The sequence below is a fragment of the Plecotus auritus genome (assembly GCF_963455305.1).
Source record: "Plecotus auritus genome assembly, chromosome: 6".
In the NCBI taxonomy this organism is placed as follows: Eukaryota; Metazoa; Chordata; class Mammalia; order Chiroptera; family Vespertilionidae; genus Plecotus; species Plecotus auritus.
Genome location: NC_137773.1, coordinates 146,330,361 through 146,352,182, shown reverse-complemented (window position 1 = coordinate 146,352,182; position 21,822 = coordinate 146,330,361). Strand labels below are relative to the sequence as shown.

The 21,822-nt window shown below is 44.4% G+C and overlaps 1 protein-coding gene across 4 annotated transcripts in view; it reads right to left on the bottom strand.

The window, feature by feature from the left end:
* The window catches only part of NMNAT3 (nicotinamide nucleotide adenylyltransferase 3), an 84,513-nt gene that overhangs the window by 38,458 nt on the left and 24,233 nt on the right, over positions 1–21,822 (bottom strand). For all 4 annotated transcript variants that reach the window (XM_080675260.1, XM_080675262.1, XM_080675261.1 and 1 more), the window contains exon 2: positions 1,137–1,286. In XM_080675260.1, coding sequence (XP_080531386.1) covers positions 1,137–1,245 — 109 coding nt within the window. In that variant the 5' untranslated portion in view covers positions 1,246–1,286. The remainder of the gene's footprint in view (positions 1–1,136; positions 1,287–21,822) is intronic.

Sequence of the window (21,822 nt, the reverse complement as noted above, 5' to 3'; positions counted from 1 at the left end):
TAATAATCTGAACAATAAAGATTTATTAAATAAAAAAATAAATAAAAAATATAATTTGGTAAGTTTTGACATATGTATACACCTGTGAAATCAACACCACAATTGAGATAACAAATATATCCATCATCCCCCGAACTTTCCTTAGTCCTTCCCTCTTGCCCCAGGTTGCTCCCTGACCCCTCAACTACTAATCTGTTTGCTGTCACTGTGGATTAGTTTGCAGTTTCTAGAAATTTATATAAATGAAACTCATATAGTATATACTCTCTTTTGAGCTGGCTTCTTCTATTCAGCATAATTGAGATTTATCTGTGTTTTTGATTCATTCTTTTTTTATTGCTGAGTACTACTCCGCTGTATGGATACAACACCATCTGTTTTATTTATTCACATGTTGGTGTCCGCTTGCATTTTTGCCAATTTGGGGTTATCATAATTAAAGCTGCTCTGAACATTTGTGCACAAGTCTTTGCATGAGCATATGCTTTCATTTTGGGGGGGGGTGGTAAATAGGTATGGAGCAGCTGAATCTCATGGTAGGTAAATATTTAACTTATAAGAAATTGCCAAGCTGTTTTCCACAGCCGTTGCACCATTCACTTTCCTACCAGTAGTATATGAGAATTCCATACAACTAATTTTTGTGGGAGTCAGAAGCTATATGTGGATTTTTGACTGTATGTGTGTGTGTGGGGGGGGTCAGTGCCCCTAACCCCTTCATTGTTCCATGGTCAACTGCAGAATGTTTGCTTACCCACTGAGGGGTAGCAGAGGTTCTCAAGGGCACATACTACCTCTTCATCTGGCTGTGTAGGTAAATGCTTTCTGGAAGCACCAGGAAGGGTGCCCTGACGGAGATACAGGTTCTATAAAGTATTCAGTGCCTTTAGCATTTATAGGCAATTATGAGATGGGCAGGGGTATGGGGGGACTCTGAGAAGGATTCAACTATATGGCCAGGGATATGTCACATGGCTAAGGAGTGTTAACCCTCAAAATATGATGGAAGAAATGTATGCCACCAATTATGCTGTGAATGAATAAACCAAGCAGTTTTAATAATGGTGATGATGATGGCAGCCAGCAAAGCCTCAGGAGGCCCAACCCACCAGTATTGGTGTAGGCCCCTAACTGACCTGTTTGGTGCAGGTGGTCTCTGGCCACCTCAAACAAGCGTAGGTGCATGTTGGTGATGGGGTTGAAGGAGCCACAGGCCAGGAGCACCACGGGGATCCGGCTCTTCATCTTGTCAGGCACATCCGCATCTGCTGCAGTGGCCACTCTGCCTAATGGGGACAAAAACTCATGTCAGGGAGTTCACATGAAGATCAGTGTCTCTAAACCACACACAGCACATTACTTCTCACTTATTAGATGAATGAGGAGGCAATAATAATAACAATGTTTGTGGAGGGCTCCCCATGGGTCAGGAACTGTGCTAAACACTACATCAAAGTATATCCCTCATCTCACCAAATCCTTTCAATAACCCCCAGTGGTTACTTACATGGCACAGGAACCTGAGAAGCCACAGGGCCAGGACTGAAACCCAAGAAGACTGACCTCAGAGACCATGTTCTGCTCATAAGTGCCATACCCTCCCTGGCCTCTGATGGGTCTCCCTGGGGTCAAAAGGAGGTATGTAATGTCATCTTTGATAGTCCAAGTAGAACTCAGGTGTAAGAGTAGACCAGCACTTTTTAAAAAACATATTTTAAAATAATTTCCAACTTAAAGAAAAGTTGCAAAACTTATGCAAAGAATTCCCATATACCATTTACTAAGATTCCCCAAATATTAACATCTTACCACACTTGCTTTATCATTCATTCTCTCTTTCTACACACACACACACACACACACACACACACACACACATCTCCCTACAAATATTTTTTTCTGAAATGATTGAGAGTAAAGTCTAGATAATACCTCTTTATTTCTAAATACTTTAACAGCGGTTGCCAACTGGTGGTCCGCGGACCACTGGTGGTCCGAGGTGCAAAAGGTTGTCAACTGCAGCTTTAGTATATGTTTTCTATGAACAAAGACATTTTCTTATATAACTACAGAGCAATCATTAATATTAGAAAATGAACATTGTTGCAGGGCTATGATCTATTTAACAGATCTTTTTTTCATTTTACCTATCATTTTTCTAAGCCCAAGCATTTTGAGAGGGCCTAGCTTACCCTCTCATCTCTGCATGCTGTGGCTTTTAGCACTGGTGAGGTCAGAGGAAAGCAGAAAACAGCCTGGGCTCCAGGGCAGGCTGGCAGATGTGGCTCTCCTACCTTTGAGATGCTGCCTCCTGAGAGGCAGTGAAGAGCTCCACTGGGGTTAGGCCTTGGTTTGACTCCTAGTTCTACCTCTTACTGGCTGTGTGATGTAGGGTAAATCACAGTCCCTCTCTGAGCTTCAGTTTACTAATATTCAAGATGGGGATACTATTACTTATCTTTATATAGTGGATGTGAGGATGAATGAACTATATATGTTAAGTGTCTGGTACATAAGAAGTGTTTAATAGACAATCACTGTGGCTGTGGTGATGATAATGACAATGATAAAACAGATGCTGCTGCATGACAAGGGGGAGGCGAAGGAGAAAGAAAGGAGGTGGCAATGGACTTGTGGGTGGCAGCTGCCAAATGGCTCCCAGTGATCCTCACCTGCCAGTATTCACCTGTATTCCCCTCACTGTGAGTATGGGCTGGACTTGTAACTTGCTTTTAATGAACAGAATGCAGCAAAGGAGTGGAATTCTACTTCTGAAAGAAGTTCAAAAGGATGCAGAATTCCCTCTTCTGCTTTTCACTTGCTCACTTGATAAAGTCAGCTGCCCTGTTGTGAGTTGCTTCATGGAGAGAACCACGAGGCAAGCAGCTGAAGGAGACTTCTGATGCCAACAGCAGATAAGGAACTGAATCCTGCCAATAACCATGTGTGTGAAGGTGCAAGTGGATCCTTCCCCAGCTGAGTCTTCAGATGAGACTGCAGCCCTGTGTCTTATAAGAGACTCTGCATGAGAAGACAGAGTTAAGCCACATCAATATTTCTGACCTATAGAAATGATGAGATCATAAGTGTGTGTTGTTTTAACCTGCTAAGCTCTGGGGTAACTTGTTGTGCAGCAACAGGTAACTAATACAGTGGCCAACAGAAGGAATGCATTCACATCCTTTCTCACTCCTCTTGCTATGGTGGCCTTGGCTGTAATTCTGCAATTCCAGGGGTAACACGGACAGTTATGTTACTGGAGCCTGCGACCCTCTTTGTATCTAAGAACATTGTTTTAATCTGGCCCCCACTGTCTGCTTTTCCAGGCTTGCATCCAACCACCACCTGCCTCTTACTTTATATTCTAGGAACAATGAATTACTTGTGAGTGGTTCCTTTGTGAGCTCCTCATGGCTTCCTGCTTCAAGCTTCTGTTCATGCTATTTCAGTTTCCTCCAACTGAAATAACCCAGCACACCCCGATCTGTTAAGATTCAACCCAGGGGATCAATCACATTATTTATGGCTTTAATCACAATTTTTTGACTGACTGCTAGGTGCCTATTATCAGTTAGGAATGCATTTGGTTGCAAATTTTAGAAGCCTAACCTCAGTGGCTTAAACAAATAGAGGTTGTTTCTCACATGATGAAAAATCTAGAAGTTGGCAGCTGCTGGCATTGGATCACTGGCTCTCCAACGCCCTGCAATTCTCTCAGCTTTTCCTTCACGATTACAAGATTGCTGCTATAGCTACAGCCATCATGGATACAATCAAAGCAAGAAGAAGACTCAAGGTGCTACACTAGTTTGGTTGTCCCCCTTAGTAAAGAACACAAGTGCTTTTTCAGAACCTCCCTCCCCCCCAGATTTTGCTTTTGTCTCACTGGCCAGAACTTGGTCACATGGCCACTCTATAAGAGATGCTGGAAAAGCAAGTATTTAGCTTTGTAGCCTCTCCAGTGAGAACCAGCAAGGTAAAGGGAGCTGGGAACAGGATGTCCACAGTGGCCGCCACAGAGTTGGAGATATAATTGTCAGGGAGCTCTTCTGACACTTAGCTTCGGCTAGCTAATCTCTACCTTTAGCAAATCACGCACCACCTCAAGTGCAGAAACCTGCTCTGTGTCCTTCCTCCTCACCAGACAGTAAGCCCTGTAAGAGCAGGGGCTGTGTTTTCTCTACCTCAGAAGCTCAGTCAGCTTCAAGCACAGAGCTGGGCTCCCTGGAGACTGAAAAGGGCACTGGCCAGCTGGAGAGCAGACCTGCACGCTGGTGGTGGGAAGGCCCAATGCACCTCCTAGTGTACAGAAGCTGTTCTGGATGTGTTTTGAGTTACTGCATGATGATAAAAAACTCTCGACTTAGGTGGGCTCCTTTTGAGGCAGCAGAAACACCCCCTACTGTATGAGAGAAAGGAGTCTGCAAGCTGCTGCTGCTAGCTTCTTCCCAGGGAGGTTGGATGATTTAATGAGATACTATTTGCAGGGAGTGCTGAACTAGTCACAAGAGCAGCCTTGTGGTGAGTGGTATCTGAAGAGGCTGGCTGTTTTTTCATAACTACAATGAAGCCTTTCAAAATTCTATTTCATTTTGACAAAATATAATTTCCTAGGGCCATTAAAACATGTAACTGTTCCATTGCAGGTAACCTGGGGTTTGGATCCACTTTTCCAAAAGTTCCTAGAAACTGTATATTAGAACATTTATTTGAATGGCGGCAATGAAGTGTGATGTTGGGAGAAGAATAAATGATATTTAATAAGTGTCTTTCTTTCCTTTCCTTGCTGTGGGCGCACTGAGCCACACTGCTTGAACAGTGACTTATACTGCCTGGGCAGCACCTCAGGCAGGAGGCAGCAGTGAGCACACAGTCCCAGGCTCAGGAACGAGGTCAGTGCACCTGCGTCATTTGTATGCTCTAACTTGCTTCAACTACACAAGCCCAAGCCTAGAGAAATACAATGGTAGGGTTGAAATGGACTCACTCCACCGGTCCACCAGGAGAATAAACCAGGCTCCAATTTGAGTGCAAGTCTCATCAGATACAAGGCCAGAAGCATCCTATAAAAGTGACTTGTCTGCCCCATTCTATCCTATAAAATAAAGAGCTAATATGCAAATTGACCATTACTCCAACACACAAGATGGCCGCCCCCATGTGGTCAAAGATGGCTGCCCCCATGTGGACACAAGATGGCTACCACAAGATGGCTAGCAGGGGAGGGCAGTTGTGGGTGATCAGGCCAGCAAGGGAGGGCAGTTGTGGGCAATCAGGCCTGCAGGGGAGGGCAGTTGGGGGTGACCAGGCCTGCAGGGGAGGTCAGTTAGGGGTGACCAGACCAGCAGGGGGGGGCAGTTAGGGGTGACCAGGCTGGCAGGGGAGTGGTTAGGGGGTGATCAGGCTGGCAGGCAGAAATGGTTAGGGGCAATCAGGCAGGCAGGCAGGCAGGCAAGCGGTTGGGAGCCAGCAGTCCTGGATTGGAGAGGGTGCAGGCTGGGCTGAGGGACAACCCTCCCCGCCCCGTGCACGAATTTCATGCACTGGGCCTCTAGTCATGTAATAATACGTAGGGAGACGAAGCAAGTGTGGGAGTGTGGGGGACTTGCTATTGGGAAAGGCTTCTCATCAATGAGCATTTAATGGAGGTCCACACATGAGCAATAACTGCTGTGGAAGGATTTAACAAGTTGAGAAGGCAGCATACAGCCTTCTTGGAATTCATCATTAAACAGGAGACAAGGCAAACAGATTCTACTTCTGGCCCCAGCCCCCACTCCGGTGTACTGCTCCCCCCTCTATAGTCACCCAGACAGCATTTCATCTCGCTCGTCAAATACAACGTGCGGCTTCCTTTTTTCTTGCTTCTGCAAGTGCTGTTCCAAGCAACTGAACCACCCACCTCACTCCTGCCATCAAGGTTTCTCCTTGGAGTCCTTACCCAATGCCCTTCCACCCCATCCCACCCCCATACCTCCCATTGTGCTAATGTATTTGTTGCACATTTAATCACTTCCTTCCTTCATCAATCACTGAACCATCATTGCTTTGTTTCCATGTCACTCTTCACCAAGTAGATGAATTCCTACTGGGTGGATTCTTATTCATCTAGGTCCCCTCAACTCCTGCACTGTGCCTAGCACACAGGGGTGGGGGCGGTGGGGGGGGGCGGTCAGAAATGTGTGGAATGAATGAGAGAATGACAGACTATCCCCAACCATGCATAGTCCCTTTCAGATGACCACCTTCTCTCTCTGGTTTTGTCACAAACAATCACTAGACAGGGTCTTCCAGAGATATAATCTGACCTTTCTGGCTTCCTAGAGGAACTTAAGATCATACTCAAGACCCCACTCCACCAGACTAGACTGAAATCAAATAAAGCATTCCTGCCCTATTGTGCCATCTTCAATGCCAGGACCCCACCAACAGGAACATACCAGTCTCCTGCACATGGATACCGAGGTCATCCCTCTGTTCTGGACAACTGGAGTGTTGCAACAGGCTGCCACTCTGCCAGGCAAGGGAACTTTGCAGCTGTGATTAAAGTAAGGGTCTTGAAATGGGAGGTTATCCTGGATTAGCAAGGTGGCCCAGTTTTATCAAGAGGGATGATGAGGGAGAGTCAGATAAAGACATTAGGACCAGAAAGGAGAGAAGATGCTGTGCTGCTGGCTTTGAAGATGGAGGAGGGGCCCTGAACCAAGCAGTGCACGCGGCCTCTAGTTACTGGAACTGGCAAGGAAATGGTTTCTCCCCTAGAGCCTCAGCAGGAACCCGGCCTTTACTGACACTTTCATTGCAGACCTCTGAAAGAACAGAACTGTAAAACTGTGTTGTTTTAAGCCAACAATTTGGTGGCAATTTGTTACAGCAGCCATAGGAAAGTACACCCTCATTTAGGGGCTGGTTCTCTGAAGTGGCCTTCGCACCGGGGCAGGAAAGGCTCAGGAGTTGAGGTGATAAGATGGAAATTAAGGGTTGTGTTGGGCACAGGTACCAGCACTGCAAAAGTCCAGAAAAACACTACCTAAGGTGGGTCATGAACTAAAAAAGCATGTCAATGTGGTCGTGTGTCGGTGTGAGCTCATGTGTGGGTGGCTCAAGATGAGGCTGCAGAGGGTGTAAGGATCATGTAGGCCCCCAAGGTGCTGTGCAGGATTTTATCCTATGGACAATGAGAAGCCTCTGAAGGATTTTAAACATGGGTGTGACTTACCCATATTTCTGTTTCTGAAGGAGCTCTCAAGTGCTCCCAGGATGGTGCATCAGGAGGCTCCAGGATGGCTAGTCCCAGCACCCCTCACCAGGTGAAGGTCCCCGGCTTCCCAGAGAATGGCCTTCCCTGCTGCCCACATTTCACCTCAATCACCAGGTAATGCGATGCTGGCGGATGCCCCACATGTACTAAATTCTAACTAAGCATGTGCCCCTCGGCCCATTTGTCACAGGCTGTCGCAGAGACACAGTGAGGAAAGGCGAGCTGGAAGGTTAAGTGCCCGTCGCTGCTGATGTAATGTGCTAATGCTCATCGCCTGGGAGGCAGTCAATTTACCTTTCCTTGCTGTGAGTGCCTCTAACAGGACCCAGCCCGCGAGAGTGGCTGCAAACATCCTTGTTTATTATAGACATAAAGCAGATGGCTTCGGGCAGAATGGAAATGGATTCTATAAACATCTTTCATTACACAGACCTCTTGACCGGACTCATCTTAAAGAAAACAAGAGACATGGTATGCACAGGGTTGGGCATAAGTAGGTTTACAGTTGTGAATACGCAAAAACACAGTTTATTCGTGTATTATTGTTTATTAATTACAGTAATATTTTCCATACAAACAACTGTAAACCTGCTTTCGCCCCAATCCTGTATTTGTGGGGTCGACGAACACATTTTTCAGGACCCAGTAAAAGCATTTCCATCTGTGGGAGTGTGTCAACTTCTCCAGGGCAATCAACCTCCACATGAACTCTGGGCGCTCTTTCTTTTCAACTTTGTTGGATGCACCCACTGTTGCTATGGGCACACAGTGCTGCTAAGAACAAAAGCAAAGCGGGCCTTCTTTGTCAGGGTGAGGATCCTCTGCCAGCCAACCCTTGGAGGAAACAAACATGCCAATTAAGCCCTCGTCCCAATTATGAGACTCGCAGGAAAGCAGGCAGCCTGGCTCTTTCCTTTTGAGAACTTTCAAAAGATTTGAAGGAGCTCAGGAATGGAACGAGGTCTCTTGCAACCCTACTCTCAGGAGTTGGGACTAATTTCAATAGCTGCAGGAAGGTGGAACTGAGTGACAGCTACCTGGTTTACTGAGTGACAGGCTGGGCACTGTGCTAAAAACTACACACATCAACGCTGATGCTTTCAACACACCTGGAGGGGAAGGGTTTGTGCTTGCATTCTAGTGAAGAGTCCCAGCCTCAGTGAGCCAAATGGGAAATGGAGATAAATCCCCTGCATCCTAGGTCTATCATGGGGTGATCAGAATTGATCCATGTACCTGGCCCATAGGGGTTCTCCAGAAATATTAGCTCCTTTATCTTTCCTTTCATTAGTTTAAAACAGAATTCACCATTCCCACATCTGCTGCTATATGCTGTTCACTTTGTTCAAAATAGGCCCCACAATTTTTATATTCACCCCCAATCAAAACCTAGCAGCCCTTAGGAAGCTGTCAGCAACCCCCCACTTGTTAGGCAGCTCATTCAGACCAGCTGGGCCTAGGAGGTGGACCAAGAGGAGTGCTCCTGAGGAAGGCCATTCCCATGGCCCTGCTGCAGTCGTCCGTCTGCTCCAACCAAAGTAACTCAGCTCTAAGCATCCCTGAGACGGAGTTAAGAGTCAATACTGAGGAACAGAGGAATGAGTAAGTCATGATGGTAGAAATAACGTCTTCTGATAATGAAGAATGAAGATGCCCCCACATCACAGCTGACTTGCTAGCTTGGAACAAAGAAGGGCTAGAAGAGCAGGGAGAAGGTGAGAAGTGCCTGGGATCTGCTGTGAAGAGTGTAAACCAGCAGATAATTAAAATAAAAAAACTACCAGCCACTCTGCTAGTGCCTTAGAGGGACAGGGGCAAGTAAAACCTGGTGCCTGTCCTTAGGATTATAATTTAGCAGGAAGAACAAATACTTAGGACCTGTAGGGCAGAGGCTGCTGATCACTTCCCAGTATCCATTTCCCCTTCCTTTTTAGTTACAGAACCCCCGTCTTTAGCTGGCACATTGCTATATTCCCCATCTCTGCAGGAGGGTGAGGCCCTGTGCCTAAGGTTTGGCCAGTAATCTATGAACAGAAGTGTTGGGTTACACTTCCAGGAACTCTTCAAAAGAAAAAGGCATGACTTTCTCCTCTTCTCACTCCTGCTTTCTGGAATGTGATGGCTGGACTACGGCAGTTCTCTTGCATCCTGAGGAGAACTATCTGCAGGTTTGACAGAGAAAAAGCCAAGAGAAAGCCATGACCCGAGGAACCTGACGCTGCCATACCAGGCCCAGACTGCCTACCTCTGGGTTTCCTTGACCTGAGAGAAAAATAATCTAAGCCACCATGATTTTCTATTTTTCTGTTATAGCAGCTAAGCCTACTTTTAACTGATATACTGACACCTAATGCATGTTCACTGAATTAGTATGTAAAGAAATAAAAAAGTGTGTAAACTTTTAGAAGTTTCTCTTGTCCCAGTTAGAAGTATTTTATATGCAGAAACTCAAATGGATATTGTTTCAAAGGGAAATACACCTAAGGAAAAAAAAATCTACCATAACTTAATTTTTTATATGAATTTTTCATGGGAGGAAAAATCCTTACTCAGGACTCTAGGAAGCTGAAATGTGCAGCAGCAAATCTGCTTTTCTATAGATCACAAAAGCCAGACTCTGTCCTATTTCCTTGCCCCAAAAAACAGATTCATTATGGCGCACTGTCGCACTCTGCTTCGAGTGGGCATTTGCCATATGGCTTGGCAGTTTAATGGTTTTCTGATACTTGACAAAAATAAAGCACAATCATTTTGCAAGGAGTTTGAGTTCCTAGATGGGTCTTTTCCAAATAACAGCTGTGCCTCAAAATTGAGTTACTCAATTTGCAATTTGTGGACACAATACTCAAACATTTACAAGTGAGCAAAACCACAAATCACTTGGGCTATTTCCAGCCTTCAGAGTTTATGAAGTTTTTAGCAATGTTATGAGTGTGCAGCTGTCAACAAGCTCAAGCCATTGTCTCTGAACCACCAGACCCGGCAGGCAGCAGTGATGTCCTACTTAACAGCAGGCCACGTAGAGCCAACCACAAACCCTCTGGAGAAAAAGAATGTGAGGGAGAGAAACAAACTTCATTGCAAAGCCCACAGTCTAAATTCCACTCCCTACCACATTTGTGTAGGTGACACCTAACTCTACAGCTCTAGTCCTGACCTTGCTTATGGGCCCCTACAAGTCCACGGATGGCTACCTGGCACTAGCTTAATCATAAGCCAGATATATATGAATTCAAAGCCAACTAGTACTTCCTCAGTGATCTTGACTGAATATATCAGCCAGGAGAAGCCAGGTGAGGTGGATTAACAAACAACCCCCTCCCCCAAATATCAGTAGCTTAGTCCCGTGGTTGGCAAACTGCAGCTCGCGAGCCACATGTGGCTCGCGAGACACATGCGGCTCTTTGGCCCCTTGAGTGTGGCTCTTCCACAAAATACCACGGCCTGAGCGAGTCTATTTTGAAGAAGTGGTGTTAGAAGAAGTTTAAGTTTAAAAAATTTGGCTCTCAAAAAAAATTTCAATCGTTGTACTGTTGCTATTTGGCTCTGTTGACAAATGAGTTTGCCGACCACTGGACCAATAAAGGTTTATTTAATGTTCTTGTTAGACACATATTCTGATTGCAGCTCTGCTCGGTGTTACCTTTGTCCCTTAATTCAGAACTCAAGCCAATGGTGCAGTAACTACTTGTGGTGACTAACTACAGTCAGTCACTATAGCAGTGAAAACGAGGGATCTGGAAGGTCCCTCACCAGGAGTATCGGCTTGGACTTAAATTAGCACATGTTACTTCCAACAACCCCACCCAACCTCAGTGAGTTAGAAAAGACAATTATACTCTGGGTCCCAAAGGTGGAGAGCCAGAAATATTATATGAATAGCCCTGAGCCCACTACAGTGAATTAATCAACCACTCTGAGCCTCAGTGACCCACATGGAAAATGAAGATACATTAAGTCTTCACGTAACGCTGTCGATAGGTTTTGCAACTGTAAACTAAACTCTGCATAACGAAACCAATTTTACCATAGTCTAATTGATATAAATAAGAGTTAAGTCCCTATGGCATCTCATTACAATGAGATGGTATTTTTCAAAGACCTGCTATAATGACACATTCCTCCTGAGACTGTCATGAAGGGTATCGAAGTTGACCCACTTAGAACAGCAGCTGACCCATAGGAGGTTCTCCAAAAATATTAGCTCCTTTCCTTTCCTTGTGTTCAACACAGAATTCACCATCTCCCAAGCTTGCTTCCTGCTGCCCATATCCTTTATCTGAAAAAAATTCCACTTTTTCTAGTCACCTGTCATCAAAACCTGCCAGTTATCTATGACATCTTTTCATCCTTCATCATATTCCCCCAATACAGTTAGCCTCCAAGTATGGACTATATTCCCTACCAAAGGCCTTCACATTCTGCCACTAGTGAGACCCACCCCACTACAGCATTTCATCACTTTCTCATAGCAATTAGGGCATTTGAAATTGTGAGAGAAAGGAGCTCTGGTTATCCTGGTGCCTCTCCACACCAAAGGCAAAGCAGTGAAGGGGCATGGGATTATCAGAAGGCCACCAGGCCATTCCAGAGACTAAAGGAAGAGCTGAACATGAGAGATCTCAGAGCGGACAAGGGACAGGGCAAATGCCCTGGTCTCAGCCTGGACAGAGTCCCATGGTACAGACATGGTCCCCGGTGTCCAATGCTATTCCCAGAGAAGGGAAATGGATGTGGGCTGGACAGCTCCCCACCTCACCCCTAGGGATGGCTTCCACAATGATGAGAGAAACTCTGGAGTCACCTCCCTGCACAGATCTGGCCACAATCTGCTAAACTAGATTAACCAATTCAAAAGTTTGGATTCAGTCACTCAAACTAATGTGATAAACTATTGAGTGTTTATCATTCGCCAAGCATTGTATAAAATGTGGGCCTTTGTGCCAAGCCAATGACAAAGTTCTCAGTAATTTGTTCTCCACTGACATTGATTTGCTAGGCCACGTCCTTCATCTGGCATCAGGGAGATTTTGGCCTCATTCTACCACTCCTAATTATCTCCAGACCACCCTCTCTTCCCTACATGTGCTCCATATCATCACCAAGCGCAGACCATCTGCCATTCTGATGTGTCCTCTCCGTCTTCCTGCTCCTTGGGCCTCTGTGTATGCCATTTCCTGGAGCTAGAATGGTCTCTTCCAGGACAACCCTCCACGGAGCTTCCCCTGGTGGCCCACCTGGAAGTCAGTGCTCCCTCCTCAGACCTCTTAGAAGTGACACTGTCTATATTCTTGCACCCCCACACCGAGGGCAGGGATCCCCATGGGATCCAATGCAGAGTGGAAGGTGAATAAGGAATAATCACCATATTCACTGGGGAACAAGATAAAAGTGAAAATAAAGTAAGAGCCAGAGAGTACTGGCCACTTCCCAGTATGGTCTTGGCTGAGCCACTGGGGAGGAAATATCCCCCAAATCACAATGGCAAAGCCCAGGTTTATCTACCATTCCACCCACTTCTTGCTTCCAACACTTCCTGTTCTTCCCAGTTTCTTACCCCATCTAAGTTTCCATCTCCTAATCTGGGGTGTCAGCTCCATTTTGGACTAGGATTTTGCTCTTGCACCATAAATTGTGTCTGCTGCCTTGGCTGGACCTCATCCTGGGATCCTGATTTCTGATTCTCACCTCCAAGGCACCTTTTGATTCTTATGTCCTCTCCCTGTTTCTACCCAAGCCTTATCCAGGGCCCATGCCCAGGGCCCCACTCCAGTTCAGCAGTGGGCAATGAGTCACATTTAGTATTGGGAAGGCAGTCTCACACCCTCAACTCCGTGGACTTTCCTATATGGCAGCAAAATGCAGAACAGTTCATAATGTTAACAGGGAATGGCACAATGACCCATCTAGTACCCAAATCACAAAACTGGAAGCCATCTGGGCTCTTCCCTCTCCCTGGCCTTGACAGCCTGTCAGCTCCACCTCTGCAATATCTTTATTATCCATTTCTCGCTCCATCTCAAACTCCACAGTCACTGCCTTGAACTGGGGCTCATTATTTCTCAATTGGACCTGAGTGCACTCTTAACCTGTCTCCTATCTCACCTCCTCTGATCCATCCTCTGCTCAGCTGCTCAAGGGGATCTTTAACATGCACATCTGATTCCTGCTTAGTCCCCTGCCACCCAATCACGTTCTGGATAATGCTGAAACTCACCGCGGCATCCATGGCCCCTTATAATCTGGTCCTGACCTGTTTCACAAGCCTCATCACTTACTTTCCAACCTCCTCCCTATGTCTGCCCCATCAAATTGCTTTCCATTCTATTCTAATCTCCTTGGACTGAATTTTAGGACCAGCCCTAAAATCAAATAAAAAATTCTAACAAAGAAGGCAATTTTGTTTAGCTTGCCTGTTCATTCTTCACTAAAAAAGAAAATGCGCTGCCACTGCCATCAAGCTCCTCAAGACAACAGGGGGATGACAGGGAGATCCCAAAATAACTGAAAAGGTGGGAAGCTGGCCAGGCTCTCCATGAAGGCAGAATAGACCAGTGGAGGCCCAGGGAACCACAGCAGGGAAGAGGCAGGCATGAGATTTGTTGCTCAAGGAGAGGTGTTCACTTGAGAATTTCACTGGGCACAACGTAACCAAGTCTGGAGAAATCCTTTCCCACTTCATGTAATATAATTTCCTCCAGAAATTATAAGCCAAGCAGCCAATCTTCCCTTCTTTATGGAGCTATAAGAAGACTACCATGGTCATGAGCAGATAACTGCAAATCTGGGCAGTGATCTATGAATTCAGAGCAGACCTGAGCCAGGTTTGGGCAGTGATTAATTAAAATTTTTAACCAAGTTCATCCAACATATATTTCATGGTGTGTATAATTGCTATTGTGTTGGCCAGAAATTAGACCCAAATCATGAGCAGATCATAGAAACAACTGCAGTCCCTATGATTCTTAAAGAGACAAAACTTATTTTGTTTCTCCCCTCAGCTACTGCTTTAGAATCCACTAGAAGGACTGGCCGACTATCCCCACCCAAACTCATGCATAGGCTAACATTTCTCATTTGTGGAGGATACATGCACTCAAACAGTGGAGGGTAAGGGGGCACTTCTGGCCTTGAACTGAGGTTGCCTATGCTTGCACTTGGGGCACTTTTGTAATGGAAAAAGCTTGGCATTTACTAGCTCTATGACCTTGAATAAGCTCTCTAGTCCTCTATAAAGTGTGGATAACCCAATACTCAATCATGGGGGTGCCATGAAGATAAACTAAAGATACACATTAGGACTATACCTCCTCCTTAGGGCTAAGAGGAAGAGGAAGCTTTTCATTACAGAGTCAGGAAATAGGATTCACATGTGCCAACCCTGTGTAAAGATACCACTGTCCCCGACAGTCTACCCATTCCTGAAGGAGCAGGTCAAATGAAGCCACTATTGGTCTGAGGGCATCCATCCCTGCACAACATAGATGAGGAATATAATGGAGCCAGTGTTCCAGCTCACAGGGGCCTGGGCTGGGGCAGTCCAGGAAGACCAACATATCTACGAGCAGATCATACACAACACTCCAGCTGACCTGCACCATGCTCCCTCCCACAAAGTCGGGACTTGTTGACTTTTTCTTTACTATGCATGAGTTTAAAAACCAGGAAAGAGGTTAATTTGCTTCTATGATTTCTGTAGAACTAATGTATTTACCTGTACACTTTGGCTGATGGCTCTTTTCACAGGCCATTAAAATTATTTTTTAATCCTCACCTAAAGATATGTTTTTATTGATGAGAGAGAGAGAGAGAGAGAGAGAGAGAGAGAGAGAGAGAGAGAGAGAGAGAAAGAGAGAAGGAGAAAAGTTGGGGGGGGGGCGGGGAGAAACACCAATCAGTTGCCTCCTGTACTCGCCCTGACTAGGGATCAACCCCGCACACAACCATGGCCTGTGCCTTGACCCTGAATCAAACCCACCACTTTTTTGGTGTATGGGATGACGCTCCAACCAACTGATCCATACTGGCCAGGGCTACAGGCCATTTTAATACATGGTGGTTGGTGAGTGTGCATGCCACAAACACAGGGCTTCCAGGAGCTGGAGCAAGGAAGCACTAACACATCAGCACACTCATCTCCAGTGAGTCCAGTGTGCAAAGTAGGTACTTTCTGCATAATGTGGTCTCTCAAGTCCAGGCATCTATTTTGTCTGGGTTGCAGTTGAACAGAAACTGTGCCTGTGATTGAGGAAATCCCACTGTGTGGGATCTGGGGAGACGGTACAGTTCCCTAATGTGGAACTGTACTGGGAGTTTTGCAGGGGCTATTTTGAACAAACATGATTTTTGGTTGGGCTCAGAACCTAATCTCAGGGGAAGCTGCCTTTTGAGCTTCTTACAGACCCCTCTCAACTGCATTCACTGTCCCCTTGGGCACCACAAGGACCTTGTGAGGGCAGCTCTGTATTTGGTGGGATTGTCTTCACACCCTATGCTCCCCAGGAGACATCCTCCTTGCTCCAGCTCACCACAGGCAAGGACAGCTGTGCCTCTCCTGCTTCAGTGCTGACTGCTTGCCTATCTGTGCCTTTCGCCCAACACAGCCTGGTGACTCAAGGAAGCCCTAACACATCAGTACAGTTACCTTCATGCCTTTGGCTCCTGATGGTTCCTTTGCTTAGAATGCCCTTTCTACCCATTTCTACCTATTAAACTTTGTTCATCTGGCTCTCAGAACATATTAGGCCAACATAAAAGGTCTTAACTACAAAAACAATTTACATGATTAAAAAAGACAAAAGACTTGAATAGACATTTCTCCAAAGAAGATATACAAATGGCCTAAGTACATGAAAAGAGGCTCAACATCACTAATCATTAGAGAAATGCAAATCAAAATGACCATGATATGCCACTTCACACCTATTAGGATGGCTACTATAAAAAATACAAGTGCTGGAGAAACTGGAGCCCTTGTGCACTGTTGGTAGGAATGTAAAATGGTACAGCAATTATGGAAAACAGTATGGCAGTTCCTTAAAAAATTAAAAATAGAATTATCATATGACCTAGCAATACTTTTGGGTATATATGTAAAAGTATTGAAGGCAGGTCTTAAAGAGATATTTGTACATCCACGTTCATAGTTGCATTATTCACAATAGCTAAAATGTAGAAGCAACCTAAGTGTCCATTAATAGATGAATGGATAAGCAAAATGCGGTATATACATACAATGGACTATTATTCAACCCTCAAAAGGAAGGATATTCTGATATATACTACAACATGGATGAACCTTGAGGACATTATGCTAAGTGAAATAAGATAGTCAGAAAAAGGCAAATACTATATGATTACACTTATATAAAGTACCTAAAACAATCAAATTCAAAGAGACAGAAAGTTGAATGGTATTGCCAGGGGCTGGATGGAGGAGGGAATGGAAAGTGGTTGCATAGTGGGTATAATTTCGGTGTTACAAGATGAAAGAGTTTTGGAGATGGTTGTGTAACAATGTGAATGTACTTAACATTACTGACCTGTATACTAAAAAATGGTTAAGAGAGTAAATTTTATGTTATATGTATTTTACCACAATTAAAATCTATATATACAAAAGCCTAAGCAACCATTCAACTGGTAGCTATGACACACACTGACCACCAGGAGGCAGATGCTCAATGCACAGGCATGGAAACATGGAACAGACTGATGAATCTCAGAGGGAAGGGAAAGGGGGGAGGGTGGGAAGATATTAACCAAAGATCTTATATGCATACTAGAGGCCCGGTGCACAGATTCGTGCACTGGTGGGGTCCCTTGGCCTGGCCTGTGGGGATCGGGCCGAAACTGGCAATCCAACATCCCCCAAGGGGTCCTGGATTGGGAGAGGGCACAGGCCAGGCTGAGGAACCCCACGGGCGCACGAATCCATGCATCAGGCCTCTAGTTTTAAAATAAAAGGTCTCCTTTGGTAAGCCTTCTCTGATGCTAGGCTCCAACTGCACTCTACTGCTCACCAACCTCTAACTTGACTCCTTGGTTTCTGTTCTTCCAGGATTATTTTGAGACTTACCCAGTTGTCCAAACCAAGAGAATCACAGAGAAATAGAATCAGAGCCCTGATTGAACTGTTCTCAAAGTCAATCCCACCTGGAACATTTCAATGACCATGTACCAATAAATCACCTTTTTAACATTAAACTAGTTTGAGTTGGCATCCTCTTACTTGTAAACAAAATCAACCTAATTGGTAATACACTTTATCTGAAATACTAGAATACTAAGAATAAAGAAAAGATGCTAAAGATTTCTAGGGAATAAGAAAGTTCATAGACAAAGGAATAAAACTAAGACTAGCATCTGACCTCTCATTTACAATATTAGATGCAAGAGATAATGAGCAATGCCTGCAACATTTCCAAAAGAAGATGACTATGAATTTGGAATTCTCTATCTGGTTAGACTAGCATTTAAGTATGGGAATAGAATATATTTTTAGTTATAAATGGACTCAAAGTTTATCTCTCAGGCACTTTTCTTAAGAAGTTATTTGAGGATATGTTCCACAAAATGAGGAAGAAAAAACAATAAAGTAGAAGACAAGAGATACAACCTAGGCTGAGAGATGCACAGGCTGCAGAGCAACAACCCAGAGCAGAACAGGAAAAGGTGGGTCTCTCAGAAAAAGGTGAATGCTGAGAGGTTGGGTAAACTGAGGTTACAGTGAAAACTTCTCTTCAAACTCTAACCAAAGTATGTATGCGTGTGTGTGTGTGTGTGTGTGTGTGTGTGTGTGTGTGTGTATTCTGATAAAAATATAAATTAAAATGCGACTTTATTTTAAGGCCTTGATGGAATAAGAGAAAAGAAAATTCATTTGACCTTGATATTAGGAATTTCCCTTTGAGTGGTCCAGGGCTACTTGACCCCGGAATGAACATTTATGTAATAAAAATGATTTCAATGCTATTTGATGATGTTAAACTTTTACTGTCAATCTAGTAAAAGGCACAGAATGCTTAACTGTGAATACAGAATTGTTTTTTTAAAAAAAGGCAATTTAAGAATATAGCTACCAGAAAAGAAGTAGCTGGAAAAAGAATGATGAGTCTAAATCAGGGGTGGGCAAACTTTTTGACTCAAGGGCCACAATGGGTTCTTAAACTGGACCAGAGGGCCGGAACAAAAGCATGGATGGAGTGTTTGTGTGAACTAATATAAATTCAAAGTAAAGGAGCAGAGGGGAGAGCAAGAGAACCGGATAGAACAGCCGGATCTGGCCCGCGGGCCGTAGTTTGCCCACAGCTGGTCTCATGAAGAGTCTAAATACTGATTCCAGTTTATGAACAGGGAAGAAATTTGGTTATGATATATATGGGGAAATAGTATGTTAAAGATGGGGCATTAACTTTTCTCACCTAAAATGAAGCTGGAAGGTAGGCAGCTCAGGGATATGCAGAAGCTCTGGTATAATCAATATCGAAGAACTCCTCTAGATTTTTCTGTCATTCTTAGAATACTAGAGGCTCAGTACATGAAATTCATGCATGGGTACAGTCCCTAGGCCTGGCCTGCTATCAGGACCATCTTCCCCAACTGCTGGCAGGCGGCCCCACCACCCTCCACCACCCACTCCTGGTTCCCTATTCCCCATGGGGCAATCGGGGCCTGCGGGCTGGGGGCAGCTCCTGTGTTGGGCGTGTGCCCCCTGGTGGTCAGTGTGCATCATAGCACTGGTCATTACGCTGTTAGGCTGATTTGCATTTTAGCCTTTTATTATATAGGATGCCTTTCACCTCCACTTAAGGTTCTCTCATGGTCACATGATGGCTGCTGCAGTTCCAGCCATTTTATCTGTGCTCCAGGTAAGACGGTACAAGAGGGGAGAAGGACAAGAGAGTCCTTCTTGCTGAATCAGCCCCTTTATCAAAGAGTTTTCCTGAAGCCCCACCCAACAACTTCTGCTTACACCTCACTGACCAGAACATGGTGACATGATTGTCTCTGTCATGAGGAAAACTAAGAAGTGCAGTTTTTTTAGATGACACATTGCTGCTTCCAACAAAAGTGAGTTTATTTGTAAGAAAGAAGGGGGAATGTATATTGAATAAGCAATTCACCATCTGTGATTCAAGAAGCAGAAGTATATTATTTAAAGTAAAAAGGTAACCAATAAAAGAATAAAAAATAATAGAACCATAAAAAATGAGAGGAAGGAGGAAGGTGTAGAGTATAAATGAGTTATACTCTGAGTGCAGAGTATAAATGAGTTAACCAGTTTTTCATAATGGGACTCAATGGCTATCTTATCAGAATACAGTTTAGAGTTGTGTATTTAACCTCCAAAATAGAAAAACTAAAGAGGCTACTTTTGGGAGGGAGGCAAAGGGGTAGGAATGGAGCTGTAACTTTTTATTAAAAGCCCTTCTGAATTAGTTGAATTTTTAAAAACCATGTGGGCTCATTATTTTAATTACATAAGTAACAGTGTTTAGTCTATTATATTGGGAAGCAAAGCATCACTCTATTTCATTTACCCTTGGCAACTTTGCTAAGTGTTGGGTATGTTTTTAACTCCCCTCACTGGCTTAGAAAGTGACAAAAACCAGCCATAACCAAGACTTTCTTTATTTTACTTCTTTCAACTGACTTATTTTTTTTTTTAACTCTAGCTATTCACATTCAAGATCCTTTATGAGAAGACAGACTGGCAGGCACATCACCCCTTCTGTTTCTGGTGGGGCAGGTTCCCCTAAGCCCCGCCCTCTGTCTTAAGGAGAAGCTAACATCTCCTTGTGCTCATTACCCCAGCTGCTCCCATCTGCCTTCTGTGCAGGGGAGTATGTTTCTACCTGGCTGGTCTGCACTCTCAATTCGCTGTCCTAATGTCTCTATAATATGTTAACAGGCAGTGGCCAAAGGGAGTTCTGCTGAAATAGTCAGTAGTTTAGGCCATTTTGGACTAAATCCTAGAATGCACACAATAGTGCTGAGCGATGCAGTTTAATTTATGAGCATGCAGGTCTGCTGTGAAATTGGGAAATGGAAGTAGAAGACATTAGCATTCACATGGCAAGGGCAGGGCCACATCCAAACTGTAATAGGCCTTTCACAGGGGGAACTCTCCTTCAGACACACTCTGCCAGTTAAATGTGTGTCAATAACCTCATCCTTCTATTTTGGTGCCGCCGACCACCTGAGAGGGAGGTATGTGTTTCTCTTGTCCGTATGCCCTTAATGTTGCACAACAGTAGAACAGTTGTGTCCACATCTAAAATGAATTTCATGGTTTGGATGTGGTTTGATCTTCAGGAGGGAAGGTAGAACAGATGGCTTCTCAACTTCCTTCTAGCTAGGCATGCAAACAAACAGCTAAGTATTTCCAAGTTAAAAAGGGAAGAAAGACATGTTTGTAATTTAATTCATAGCAGTTGTACATGTGGTTCATGCCATGTACTCTCCAGTTTAAGAAGTTCATCAGCCAGAGATTTTGTCTGATCCTGACCTTCTAGTCCATTTTTAATGCACGGAGTAAAAGAACATCTACTTCCTCCTTCCTTATGAATGAAAATACATTCTTCCAAAGAGTTCAATGGAAATATTAAGTGTGCCCCAGCAGTAAGTTAAAGTATATTGGAAAAGAGGTTGGAGAATAATGTTCCTCAAATATATCAGGTTCGATTTCCTGGAACTGGTAGATGTTACCTTATTTGGAAAAAGGATCTTTACAGATGTGATTCAGTTAAGAATCTTGAGATGAGGAGATTATCCTGGATTATCCAGAGGGCCTTAAAAGCAATCACATGTATCCCTACAGGAGGAAGGGAAAGGAAGATTCAAGTACACACTCACATACATACACACACGAAGGCTATGTAATGATGGGACAGAGAGAAATTTGGAAACACTGTCCTTAAAGATTGGAGTGATGTGGCCACAAACCAAGGAATGCCAGCAGCTACCAGAAGCTGGAGGAGGCAAAGAACAAATCCTTCCCAGAGCCTCCAAAGGGACTTTGGTTCAATGAGACTCATTTCAGTCTTTTGGCCTCGAGAATTTGAGAGAATACATTTCTGTTGTTTTAAATGACCACCAGGTTTGTGGTAATTTGTTACAATAGGCTGGGAAACTAGTACACCCACAGAGGTACTGGAGGGTGGGATTTGTTTGTACAAAATTCATCCCTAACACACCAGAGTTCTTTTGATGGCATTTAGCAGAATTCAACTTTCTGCCTCCAGTAGGTGGGACATGAGAGGGTTGAATGCAGGACAGTCAGGCCCATGAAGCACAGGTTAAGAAAAGCAGACTGCCGCACGCCTGGGTCCTTGGGAACTGCTCTGAGCAACATTCCCCTCCTGAAGCAGGGGGCTGAGTGCATGAAGAAAACATGGCTAGTTCTTAAAGTAAGTATCTGAATAGATAAGAAACTTTGCATAAATTAACCTCATAGCTCAGATAGAGCTGAATAGGTTTGTGTGTGTGTTGGGAGAACACGTCTTTAAACAAATGCAGTGTAATTATTAATAAACATGGCCAGATGCCTGCAAGCATAT